This window comes from Dipodomys spectabilis, unplaced genomic scaffold (assembly GCF_019054845.1).
Source record: "Dipodomys spectabilis isolate Male_0828 unplaced genomic scaffold, ASM1905484v1 ptg000234l, whole genome shotgun sequence".
Lineage (NCBI taxonomy): Eukaryota > Metazoa > Chordata > Mammalia > Rodentia > Heteromyidae > Dipodomys > Dipodomys spectabilis.
The window spans coordinates 19,014,364-19,028,009 of record NW_024870911.1 but is presented as its reverse complement, the minus strand read 5'-3'; the positions used below and the strand labels follow the sequence as shown (position 1 = coordinate 19,028,009).

At 35.4% G+C, this 13,646-nt stretch overlaps 1 protein-coding gene across 1 annotated transcript; it reads left to right on the top strand.

Moving 5' to 3' along the window:
- The first annotated feature begins 7,030 nt into the window (after positions 1-7,030).
- On the top strand, positions 7,031-7,972 carry LOC122124170 (olfactory receptor 6C74). Its single transcript, XM_042698871.1, has one exon. It carries the CDS (start codon positions 7,034-7,036, stop codon positions 7,970-7,972), a length of 939 nt encoding a protein of 312 aa, XP_042554805.1. The 5' UTR covers positions 7,031-7,033.
- Positions 7,973-13,646: the final 5,674 nt, after the last annotated feature.

Below are 13,646 nucleotides of genomic sequence, written 5' to 3'. Positions count from 1 at the left end.
CTAAAAGGGAGAGATAATGTTGAGTAACAAGAGTTGCCTGACAAAAGTAGATCCTCAAGTTGGATTTTCATGAAGGATGATCCACAAACAGCTCTTACATGCAAGAAAGACAATTCTGATATGTAGATGTGGACATTATTAAAACTTTGCCAGGTAATAAATTGGAGTGTGTTGTAGTTAGAAGAACTTGTAGAGACATATTGTTTGAGAGGTTGAAAAGATATAGTAATAAGAACCCAAAACAGAAGAGCAACTAAGCTGAAGAAAGATAGATGAAGGCTGAAAGTAGTCACCAATTAAAAATCAAGTGTGAAAATCAAAAGGCTTATGTAATAGGACGTAGACTCTCACTGATAATAGTTTAATGGGTAGAAAGAGTCGATACAGTCCCATAGACATCAGAGGCTTTGCTCACTTTAAAACATTTGTTTTTGTTTTGCACATGTAATGATTTCTATGATTGTCTATTTTAGGTTTGCTGATACATTTGTTTATAATTTAGTTTCTAACCTTCAGCTAATGTAGTGAAATTTAACTTTTGATATTATTTTTATTATATTTTCATTTGCTATTTTTGAACATATGCTTAAATTTTGTGAGTTGTTATTGTATTTCATTTGAAAATGGTATTTAGAATTGATGTACACATTTAAGATTTATAGACGTTCCTAATTTCTTGCTTAAAGTTTCAGTTGGTTTTTTTTCTTTTTTTTTTTATTGTGAAAATACTGTACAGAGGGGTTACAATTACATGGGCAAGATAGTGAGTACATTTCTTATCAAGCATTGTAGCCTCCTCCTTTGTTTCCCCTTCCCATCCCTTCCTCCCCCCACCCCCTGGCTCAATCCCTGTCCCCCTCGACACCAAAGTTGTAAAGTTCGTTTTCGACATAACAACTTGTACATCTCATTGTTGCAATGGTTCCACCTGTATCCCTATTTAAGCGATTGTTTTTCCCCTTCCCCTCCGCAAATTATACCGACATCAAATACAGTGAAAGCAGGGGTTATACTGTGGGGGAGGGACATACCAAGCAACAAAGAAATAATCTTATAAATGTGTTAGAAACAATCACATGCAAGAAAAAAAAACATTTGAATACATATCTTAGGGTTCATTTCCCTAACATCAACTCTTCATTGTACCCAGATATCATTTTAAAATCAGTAAACTCTATTTCATTATAATTTGTCTCTACTGTTCTATTTAATTCCTCAAATAGCATGCCTCTGAAAAAGAGGTGTCTGAAATAACTATTGATGAGAAAAAATTACACTCAGGTGATAAGCAAAGGTATGATAAATGTAAACTATTTCTTTCTCTTTAACTCTGTCTTAAAATGAAGATTCCCTCTGCTTTATAAAACAGAAGGATACCAGAACTTAGAAAAGACATACCCTTTGTGGATCTCATTTTATCCTTGACATTATAATAAAAGAGATGCATATTCTTTGATTCTGAGAAGGAGACTTGTCTAAAACATGACTGTGAAAACCATACCAGAGTCACTGAATTTATTCTCCTTGGTTTGTCAAGCAACCCTGAACTACAAATAGCCCTATGCATATTGCTCCTGACCATCTATACAGTGACTTTGTTGGGGAACCTCCTTATTGTCACGGTTCCCAGTGTGGATCCTACTCTCCAAACACAACTATGTTTATTGCAGCATTATTTACTATAGCTAAGATATGGAACCAACCCAGATGGCCCTCAGTAGATGAATGGATCAAGAAAATGTGGTATATATACACAATGGAATTCTATGCCTCCATCAGAAAGAATGACATTTCCCCATTTGTTAGGAAATGGAAAGACTTGGAAAAAATTATAGTAAGTGAAGTAAGCCAGGCCCAAAGAAACATAGGTCCCATGGTTTCCCTTATTTGCAATAACTAGTATATGTCTGAGACAAGCAGAAAAGGTCGGATAAGTTGATGTTAGAGAAATGAACCCTAAGATATGTTTATTTCTTGCATGCGATTGTTCCTAACACATTTATAAGATTATTTCTTTGTTGCTTGGTATGTCCCTCCCCCACAGTATAATCCCTGCTTTCACTGTATTTGATGTCGGTATAATTTGTGGAGGGGAAGGGAAAAAACAAATCGCTTAAATAGGGATACGGGTGGACCCATTGGAACAATGAGATGTACAAGTCGTTATGTCGAAAACGAACTTCACAACTTTGGTGTGGAGGGGGGGAATGAGTTGGGGGAGGGAGGTAGGGGAAGGATGGGGTGGGAAGGGAAAACAAAGGACAAGGCTACAATGCTTGATAAGAAATGTACTCATTACCTTGCCCGTGTAATTGTACTTACAGTTTTCTAGCTAGCATATATTCATATAATATTGATATTCTGATATAACATATAAAAATGAAAATATACTGAAAAGAATTAAAGGTAATTTCACTTAAGTATGAAATAATTACTGCACTTTGCCATGAAATTTGGTATATTATTCTTATTTTGAAAACACTTTAAAAGCACTTTGAAAACACTTTAAATCTTTAAGTGTTTGCAAAATTGCCTAAATTTGACTTGCCACTTTTAAGTGTGTATTTTTTTAGATGCTGAAGATTGAACCAAGCATAAGTGATAAGTGATATAAATGATCTACCATGATAGACAAGCCTAGTTCCTTAGTATCAGTTATTCTGTTTGAGAGCTGGGAACAACTATATTAGAAGAGTGTTTTGACATATACTAGTAATTGCAAATAAGGGAAACCATGGGACCTATGTTTCTTTGGGCCTGGCTTACTTCACTTACTATAATTTTTTCCAAGTCTTTCCATTTCCTAACAAATGGGGCAATGTCATTCTTTCTGATGGAGGCATAGAATTCCATTGTGTATATATACCACATTTTCTTGATCCATTCATCTACTGAGGGGCATCTGGGTTGGTTCCATATCTAAGCAGAAACGGTCAGATAAGTTGGTGTTAGGAGAAATGAATCCCAAGATAAGGATTCAAATGATTTTTCTTTCTTGCAATTATTTCTAACATATTTATAAGATGATTTCTTTGTTGTGTTGTACGTCCCTCCCCCATGATATAACCCCTGCTTTCACTGTATTTGATGTTGGTATAATTTGTGGAGGGGAAGGGAAAAAAACCAATTATCTAAATAGGGATACAGGTGGACCCATTGCAACAATGAGATGTACAAGACATTATGTCAAAAACGAACTTTACAACTTTGGTGGGGGGTGGGGAGGAGAATTGGGTAGGGGGGGGGGGGGGGAGGATGGGAAGGGATAGGAAGGGGAAACAAAGGGGGAGGCAACAGTGCTTGATAAGAAATGTACTCATCACCTTGCCCATGTAATTGTAACCCTTCTGTACAGTATTTTCACAATAACTAACTAAATAAATAAATAAATAAGAAGATTGTTTTGAGTGTGTTCCCTACCTGGGGCTTGAACTCAGGGCCTGGTGTTGTCCCTGAGCTTTCTAGCTTAAGGTAGAGAGAAAAGAGAGACAGAGACAGACACAGAGACAGACAGGACAGAGAGACAGGGAAGAGACAGATAAAGACAGAGATGAAAGCAACCTTCAGACGATTCACTTGGGGAGCAAGCCCTTCGTTGAATTTATTTGAAATCAACATTTTTGTAATGTCCTTAAGTATTACTAAAATAAGATTAGTGTCCTCAATTCTTCATTAAAATGTACCTTCTTGGGCTGCTCAGGCTGAGTTACAGTTTCTTAAAACCTCCTTATGTTTCATAACACAAACCCATGCAGAAAGCCATTTTTATCCTGCTTAAAATCTTGAATTTATGGAGAGCTTTATCCACTTGGGAAGACAACCTTAATAAACTTTACCATCCTAATACAGGTTTCCAGGGAATTGTTTTCTTCTGTTTTTAATTTAAGATCTGTAAATCCTCTTGAGAAAAGTGCACAGTATACAAAAGGATAATTCTTCTTAACCTCTTAAATACTACAAAATCCATTATACTTTCATGAAGGCAATCATGAAGCATCTAAGGTAAACAACCTTGAAACTTAAGAAAAGACTTGTTTCATGTATGGCCAAGGAAAATATTGCTCTATTTAGTATAATATACACTGGAGAACATTTTCCTCTTCTTTAAACCACGAGAAGAGGTAAAATTTGATGAGATTCTTGTCATGACAAAATCTCTGAACTTCCACATCTTGAGTGTATGTTTTTGGATCCAGGGTATTTTGGGACGAAAAGTCGAGGTAGAAATGTGAGGTTAATGCACTATATAAATATATTGAATATGAAACCTCCAGAAACTGTTTGTGCTTGGATTTACATCAAAAGGAGAGAACTGAAGCCGGGCGCTGGTGGCTCATGCCTGTAATCCTAGCTACTCAGGAGGCTGAGATCTGAGGATCGTGGTTCGAAGCCAGCCCAGGCAGGAAAGACCGTGAGACTCCTATCTCCAATAAAACCACCAGAAAACCGGAAGTGGCGCTGTAGCTCAAGTGGTAGAGCGCTCGCCTTGAGCTGAAGAGCTGAGGGACAGCGCCCAGGCCCAGAGTTCAAGCCCCACGACCGACAAAAAAAAAAGGAGAGAACTGAGTATGAAAATGCTGCTAAAGAAATCCAGGTTTGGAAAATTTATATCCTTATTTTAATTAATTAACTCTATTGCACAAAGCCATACATTGAAAACCAATTTTTAAAATAAAATCATTGAAATAGTATGGCAAGAAACTAGAATTGTAGTTTTTTAATGTATCACATAAGCTGAGCATTTTGGAACTTATGCTGGATAAGAATTAAGTTTCAGACACTCTTCGTAGTTTCAAAAAGAACTTATGTCTTTATCTTTTTCCTAGTAGCCATAATTTTATGTCTTTATTATGCATTATAGTTGTATTATAAAATTTGACAGTTAAATAATTTATCCTGAATGCCAGATACTATCACTTACATTTATCAAGAAGTTATATTTAACACAATTTTAAATTATCATGAAAAAATCCTTTTTCACATCCTAAAGGGAGTTCTTAACTACCTAATAAATTACCTAATCAACCATGGAGTCCCTAGAGACTATAATGATGGTTAGAAACACATGACTATTTTACTCTCACCTACCAAGCATTTTATTATGGGATTAAGAGTCAGACTAATGCTGTCAAATAATTTATAATAATTAGTTGTGATTCTGTAAGTTAATTTTTAAAGGAGCCATATAGGAATCTACTTCTGATTTCATATTTTGGCATCCTATCTAACTCATCTTTTGTTGGTTGAAATTTTTCTGTACCTTCTGATTCTTAATTTATAACTGAATTTGAATTAAAAAATCACTAATGAATGCAATGTACATTATATTTAAATGACCAGAATAGAGAAATGTAAGCACTTTTACAGAAATGACTAGTTGGAGATATTGAGATAAGAAAAAAAATGTTAATAAAAGAAGAAAGGTGAGTACAGAATCTTACTCATCACACAAATATTTTTTAATTATTAGAAATGTTTGTACATATTTAACAGCAGGACTTTTTTATATACAGTGACAATGTTTTAAAACAACATATCCTGATGTCATTTGTTGGAGAAGTATTGTGATTCTTTAGAAAAATTAAGACCAATTTTTGAGATGATAAATATGAGTACCTAATCATGATCTGGAAGAAGGAAAAAATAAAAGAAAAAAAATAGAAAGGTAATATAATATTCAACGGTTGTATGCTAAGCTGGAAGGAAGTTGAGAGGACATGTGAACAGGACACAGAAGAAGAGAAGGTACAAAGGTAGCAGGGAGAAGCAAGAAGAGTAATAACATTCATATAAATAACCAGGGATATCCAGCTAACAGTTTGTTATATTTCATAGGACCTTTCTCTATCACTGCAAACATTCATACACTGCAAATACACACATAATGCATAAAAATATGCTTTACATCTGCTTGGATGTACATCACAGAAAAGAAAACAACCAGAATAAGTAAGTTACAATGTGTCCATTAAAACCATCATTAAGGGGCTGGGAAGGTGGCTCAGTGGTAGAGTGCTTGCCTTGCATGCCTGAGGCCCTGGGTTCGATTCCTCAGCATCACATAAGCAAAAAGAAAAAAGCCGGAAGTGGTACTGTGGCTCAAGTGGTAGCGCGCTAACCTTGAGCTGAAGAGCTGAGGGACAGCACCCAGGCCTAGAGTTCAGGCCCCACTACCAGACTCAAAAAAAATAAAACCACCAAACAAAGGAGGAGGCTTCAACGCTTGATAAGAAATGTACTCATTATCTGGCCCATGTAATTGTAACCCCTCTGTACAGTATGTTCACAAAAAATTAAAATTAAAATTTAAAAAAGAAAAAGAAAAAAATAAAACCATCATTAATAATAAATACGCAAAATATATAATTAATAAGGTAAAAACAAAGGACAAAACACAAAGAAAACTAAAAGCAAATTCATGTCTTCAGGATAAAGAGACAAACAACAGACAAATGTCAGAGTTTTTAGAGGTTTGATGAGGATAGTAAATGCACAATGTATCTGATCTAGCAATGTTTAATTACTCTGAGTGTTGATTTAAAACAGAGACCTTAGATTCAATCTAATATTAAAAAGAAAATAGCAAAGTCGTTGGAAAAATGTAGTGAACCCAGAGTAGATACATTTAGCAAACAAGCCGAGGTAAAATTAATTAATACTGAAGTCATTATTTTTGGAAAATACAAATATCATAATCCAGAAGATAAAAGGTAAAAATAACGATATATTTTGTGCATCTGTGGATTTTATATTTACATGTTGTCATCATTGCTTGGAATGGGTGGATTTATTGGAGTTGGAGAAAATAAAAACTAGCAGTTACACTCTAAATTTTTAAACAAAATTCATATGAGGAAAATTTTACTTGCTACAACTGAATAGCAAAGTACTGAAGGGGGTTGAGGTGGACAATATCAAGTCAAAAGTGTTATTCATGCAGACTGAGTTTCTTCATTTCTGATCTTTCCTTCTTCCTCTCTCTCTCTCTCTCTCTCTCTCTCTTTCTCTCTTTTGGTCTGAATAGAAATCAGCTATGAAAAACCATACAGGAGTGACAAGCTTTATTCTTCTTGGACTAACAAGTGATCCACAATTACAGGTGGTTATTTTTTTTCTCCTTTTTTTCACCTATATGTTGAGTGTTACAGGCAATCTGACCATCATTGCCCTCACCCTACTGGATTCTCATCTCAAGACACCCATGTATTTCTTCCTCAGAAATTTCTCATTTTTAGAAATTACATTCACTACTGTCTGTATTCCCAAATTTCTTGTCAGCATGGCCACGGGCAATAAGACTATTTCTTATAACGATTGTGCAGCCCAACTGTTTTTCACTATTCTCTTAGGGGCAACTGAATTTTTCCTTCTGGCCGCCATGTCCTATGACCGCTATGTGGCTATCTGCAAACCCTTGCATTACATGAGCATCATGAGTCGCAGAGTCTGCAATGTGCTGGTCTTTGCTTCCTGGTTGTCTGGTTTCCTCATCATCTTTCCACCACTCCTGATGGGCCTCCAGCTTGACTTCTGTGCAGCCAACACTGTAGATCACTTCTTCTGTGATGTGTCTCCCATCCTTCAACTCTCCTGCACAGATACGGATGTAATAGAATTAATGATGCTAATTTCAGCCATTTTGACACTTCTGGTTACTCTGGTCTTAGTGATTCTCTCTTACGCAAACATCCTCAGAACAATTCTAAGAATCCCTTCTGCTCAACAGCGGAAGAAAGCCTTTTCTACTTGTTCTTCCCATATGGTGGTCGTGTCCATTTCTTATGGCAGCTGCATTTTCATGTATGTGAAACCCTCTGCCAAGGAACGAGTCTCTTTAAACAAAGGCATCGCCCTCCTCAGCACTTCAGTGGCACCCATGCTGAATCCTTTCATCTACACACTGAGAAACAAACAGGTGAAAGACGCTTTGAAGCGCATGGCCAAAAAGATTGAAGTTTTCTCTGTGAAGTGAATCATTTCAAGGACATTCTTAAATTGTGTGTGTGTGTGTTGTAAAATTAACGAGAAGAGTGGAGTGAGTCATAGAGCACTTCTGGGTCTGTATTCCAAGACACAGGAGCACTTTCTTGGCTTATGATTTTTGTTGTGACATGCCTAGTATCCAAAACCTAACCATGTTTTACACTTAAGTTTTCTTCTCCTGTTGAGAATACACAGAAAAGATATTTTGTCTTCTGATCATAATCATTTGTGTTTTTGTGTTCTTGTGGTTTTCCTCTTGAAATTCTCTTGGAGGGAGACAGGGAGCTTAGATTTTCCATGCTTCTTTCCATTGCTCTTAAAGCCAACGCTCAATTTATCATGCATTCTACTGGAGTTTAATGCACTACTTATATTTAATGATCCATTAGGTTTATTTCTGTTGGATGCACAATGGGAATTCTGTTTTCTTACTTAGTTTTTAGTGGAAAGTTGGAGCAAATCAACTTAATATCATTTCTTTAGTTTCACAGTTGTGTCACTTCAGGTCTGAAATGGGCTGAGAGTTCATATTTCCAGAAAAAAGATGAAAGAAACTTCAAAGAGGTTAAAACATGATGGCCATAGCAATTATCCAGTATAAATTAAAGGTAACACTGATTTTTGGAATCTGCCAGGTTTTGCAAAATATACTAGTTTTGTCTTGAAAAATGCAATACAATAGTCACTACCATGTTCATAAAATACTAAGGCATATGGAGACTTAGATGATATGGTAATGGTAAAGGTGAACGTACATTATGCAAAACTATAAACTAAGTGATGGAAAAACAAAGGTCCATTAGCCTTTGATACATTATTAACAAAGGTAAGTAGAAATCTGTCTTTAGCCCCATGTTACTTAGGGTGACAAATAAGAGTAAGATTAATTAGAGTGTTCCATAAGATCAAAGAGTGTTCTTCCATGAGATCCATGCTTTACAGGTTTAGTACAGAGGCATTATTTTTCAAATTAAACAATTTGAACATTAAAACAAGATACAATGACTGTTCCTGTGAAAAGCCTCGTGTTTTGACCATATGCTTTTGAACAAGTCATATTTCAGTGTGATCAAAAGAAAGAACTTTGCCTAAAATTTACTATACTCCATGGCTTCATTTCACACAAGGTTGAGGAGGAACTTACTGAAAATTTCTGACTAGTAGCATTTTTTTGTACTTACTAAATTGAGACATAACATTTGTCCCAATATAGTCCTAAGTAAATACAACGTGACAGACCTGCTGACAAATAATTTATTATGGGTTGTATCAGCAAAAGTGAAAAGCTGTAAATCTACATATATAGGAAAATACTAACTAAGTCATTAAACATAGTGAATTCATCATTCAGCTAGAGGCCAAGGATGGATAGGTTTCCATTAAACTGCAATGCTTTGAGAACATGTCGGGAATAGAAGATTTTCACCACTTCAGTTTGGATTATTCAACTTTCTTTGCACCAGGAACTTAATTTTTTCATACTTGTGAAAAAAAGTTACATTTTTGTTTTCTTTAAGTAGGTGAACAAAAGAGTTACCATTCCACAAATCCGTTTATAACTCCAATGCATCTTGAGAAATGTCACCCTTTCCACCATTCTTCCCCTTTGTCATTCTCTCTGCTTCTTCCCAAGCTTTTGCTTTTCTCAGTTCCACAGGATATACATTAAATATCATGACTACATTCTCTCCCCTCTTCTCTTCATTTATATACCCCTTCCCTTAATCTCTCCCTCCACCTTTCAAATGCCAGTTTTCTAGTATTCATTTTTTTGGCACTGTAAGGTAGTTTTTCTAGGGAATTACACCATTTGAATTTCCCCCATAATTACCATACCTGGGTTAGTACATTTGTGTATACTTCTTGCAAATACCCCTGTATGCATTTACTTGTACATTTATAAATTAGTTCTAGCTTCCACATATGAGAGAGAACATGCGTCCTTTGACTCTCTGAGCCTGACTGAATTCATGTACCCTGATTTTTTCCAGATCTATCTGTTCTTTGCATATGATATAGTATCATTTTTTTCTAATGGATGGGTAAAATTAAACACTATATTCAAAAGTGTGTTTCAAAATGCTTGATGTCTGACAAAAACTCTGATGCCAGAAAAAAAACAAATCTCAGATTTTCTTAAGAATATTCTTGGCTGTGTCTTAAATTGTTGCCAAATACAATTATATTTAGGGTATATTTTATATAGTTAAATATCATATTCCTTATTTATTAAGATAATTATAAACTCAATGACTATTTAGCACTTGTTAAAGCCTAGTATGTGAGTAAATCCAGCAATCATTTAATATATAGAGAGAAAATATAGAGATAATAATAAATAATATAAAGAAAAAAGTACCTTGTCCTTTTTCCTTCTAGAACCCAAAGGAATTATTAATGAATTGGTGAAATTCAAGAAATAGTTATTATATTTAACTACTTAGAGTGCATAAGATTTTTTCAATTTCTAGATATTTTTAAGTAAGTAAAGGGAAATTAAAAAAAGAAAGGAAGGAAGAAAGAAAAGAGAAAGAAAAGAAAAGAAAGAAAGAAAAAAAGAAAAAGAAAGGAAGAAATAAAACAATCCAAGTACAGGCTTAAGGAATGAGTCATGGAAGTAATTTTCCACTGAAATACTTTTCTACTGAAATAATTTTCCACTGAAATAAATTATTAGCTGTAAATGTTCATGTACATAACCACCAGAGATAAGCTTGAATCTACTGTTTGCAAATTATGCAAGACCATAAAAAAATATTAAACTTCCTTTTGTTCACCAATGCATCCTGTTTTGAAGCTCTGTCTTCTCTGGCACTGAAAGAAAAAAAACTATCATTTTTCTAATAATATATACTGAATACGTGTTGAGATGCTCTACCAAAGATGTACCAGTGGCCTCTTAAACAGCCTTTCTGCCTTCATCTCTAGCTCATCCACTACCTTGCTGTTAGATTCTTCCTTTCATATAAATCTTATACTGCTGGTTCTGCTAGGAATTTTGTGCCTCTCTAGTGTCCATGGAATAATATTCAGACTCCTCAAGTGCTCCCATTGGCACACTTTCCAGTTCTATTCTTTATCCCTCAGACTACAAATCCTGTGCTTCAAATACACTGAACAACTTGGTGTGTTGTGCAAGATTGTGTGTGTGTGTGTGTGTGTGTGTGTGTGTATGTTCATGTATAAAGAACACAGGCCTCTCTTCCAACTCTAACTCATCCACCATCTTGGTGGTGGTAGTGGTGGTAACATGGGCCTTCCAGCTAGATACTTCTCTTCTGAATAAAGTTCTTTACGTTCACCTTCTGCTGGACTTCCTCCATCCAGCTCCTGAGAGAAGAGCCCTATGGGGCTACAGCAGTGCTGGCGGTCCAGCTGCAGCCCCATCATGCATTGCCTGATGCTGAGCCTCAACACTGAGCAAATATTGCCAGCTATAGGTCTTACAACCCTAGTGTTCTCTGAGCTGCTAAGTCAGAATAAACGTGAGTGCTCTGACTTCCCTGATCAGCAGCTTCTGACTGCCCATGAGCCTACATTTCTAATGAAATCTGGGAGTTAATTTTAGCAAAATCACTATTATACCCTGTTTAGATCATCAGACAATAATATTATAAGTTTTTACAACCTCCTTGATGATGTATGAATATCTTGTAGACACAATTTTACTCTGGATCATCCCTTGTCATGTAGCTAAAGAAAATGTAAATGAGATTCCACAGCACTTTCACTTCAAAATAAATCTCTGATTTATTTTTTTCTTCACTAAAATAATTTACTTTTTAAAAGTAACAAGCTCCATTCAGAGTTCTTCTGTTTGAAATCCACAAGCATTAAAAACATAACAACAAATCACAATTGGGAGCAATTGATCGTAATCATGTTTCCTTGTTCATTGAAGTACTTCTCTCTCATATATTTCCCAGACTTTTGTCCAAATACATTGGAAAATCATGACAATATAGTTGACATATAAGTCTTCTCATGTGAGGTCTGACTTTTTTAGTTGGTCCTATTTATTGCACTTGAATGTGACTACTAACAAGGCAACATATAAGCAAGAGGAGGAAGGTTATCTAGAAAGCTCTTTATAAAGTTACTTAGAACATTTGTAGTCAGTAGCACCTGTATCAAGGTCATATGAGCATTATAAGACATAAAAAGAGGGACAATTTCTGCTGAAAATAACTTCAAAAGGAATTTTTCCACCCACTGTGGGAAAATCAGAAATATTTGAAATGCGTGTGCATCTATGTACTTCATGGTACTTCTGCCCTTAAATTCCAATCAACAAACAGTCTTGAGAGATCTAGAGAGGGTGTAAAATCTACAAAGCCATAAGTCAAAATAGATATCTGCATCAGGATTTATGAGATGATTTACTTACTTAGTTCTATCTCCAAAATGTGAAGTCCACATTTACTGACAAAGACTCAAGCTGAGATTTAAAGCCACAAACTTGTTTTTGTTTATTGCTTCCGAATATGGTTAGCTTTTCTATGTTAAAACCTTATCATTATTGCTTTCTATCACCTACATATGATCTGAGAAGCTTATATTAACCTCTACTAAGTGACAGGACTTGCTTCATACACTGCTACTATTCTGTCTTATATGGTAACAGCACAATTGTCACATGCTTCAAGATGACAGCATTCAAAAATAAAACTACCCTTCCTAAAGGCCTATTTCATGTAACCATGTGAGTACTAATTATATTATCCATGAGTGATAAAGTTACATTCTCCATAGTATTGTCATTCATCACGTATTAGTTCATATTTTGTATTACAATAAGAAAGATGTTTTGATATCCTTCAGCTTGAAAGTTAAATATCTCTTGCACGGGGAAAAACATAAACTTACTCTCTCCTGGTGAGGAATAGAAAGATAATTTTTCACACAGTGGCTAGATTGGGCTGAATTTCAGGCAGTTCTCTTTAGGTTACACCCTAAACTCAGGATTGTTCACCTATGACATAGATGGATTGCACATACAAAATCCACACAGGCTCCTCCTAGGATTTAAGAAGCAGAAGAAAATGATATAAGCATAAAGCTCACAACCATTTACTAGGCTCTGAGTAAAAACCAGGATTTCTCAGAGCCTTTATGCTTTCTATTAGATGCTATCAAACTCTGGCTGAGTAATCAGTTTTGGAAAAGAGGATGAAATGTTTGCAGGGTTATGGCTTTTTGGAAGAAGACCCAGAAGGGTTTTCCAGGGTCAGAGTCAGGATGTGAAAGGTTCTCCCCAGTCAAGTCATGGGTTCTCTTGGCTTGGTGGTGAAGGAATGGCTAAGAGATCTTACTGTCCTAGTCATTAATGAGGCTAAGGAACGGAAGGAGGTAAGATTGATACCAGTCAAATGAGTACTGCTTTTAATTGAGAATAACCTTTCCAGACAAAGAGAAATGGTCAAAGACTTTCCAAATTTGATATAGGGCTTTGGGAATAAGGAAAATACCGAAAGCTGGTTAAATTAACTTGTGAGCAGGTATTAAGTGTATCAGCTATTTTCAGTTCTATCTCCAACATGGTGAACTTGAAATATTTTTTCATATTTTATTTTTTTCTTTTCTATATTTATTTAATTTTTATTGTGAAAATACTGTACAGAGGGGTTAAAATTACATGGGCAAGGTAATGAGTACATTTCTTA

Bases quoted from the DNA above. Each gene is read 5' to 3' on its own strand.
- LOC122124170 (XM_042698871.1), top strand. From the start codon at position 7,034: ATGAAAAACCATACAGGAGTGACAAGCTTTATTCTTCTTGGACTAACA.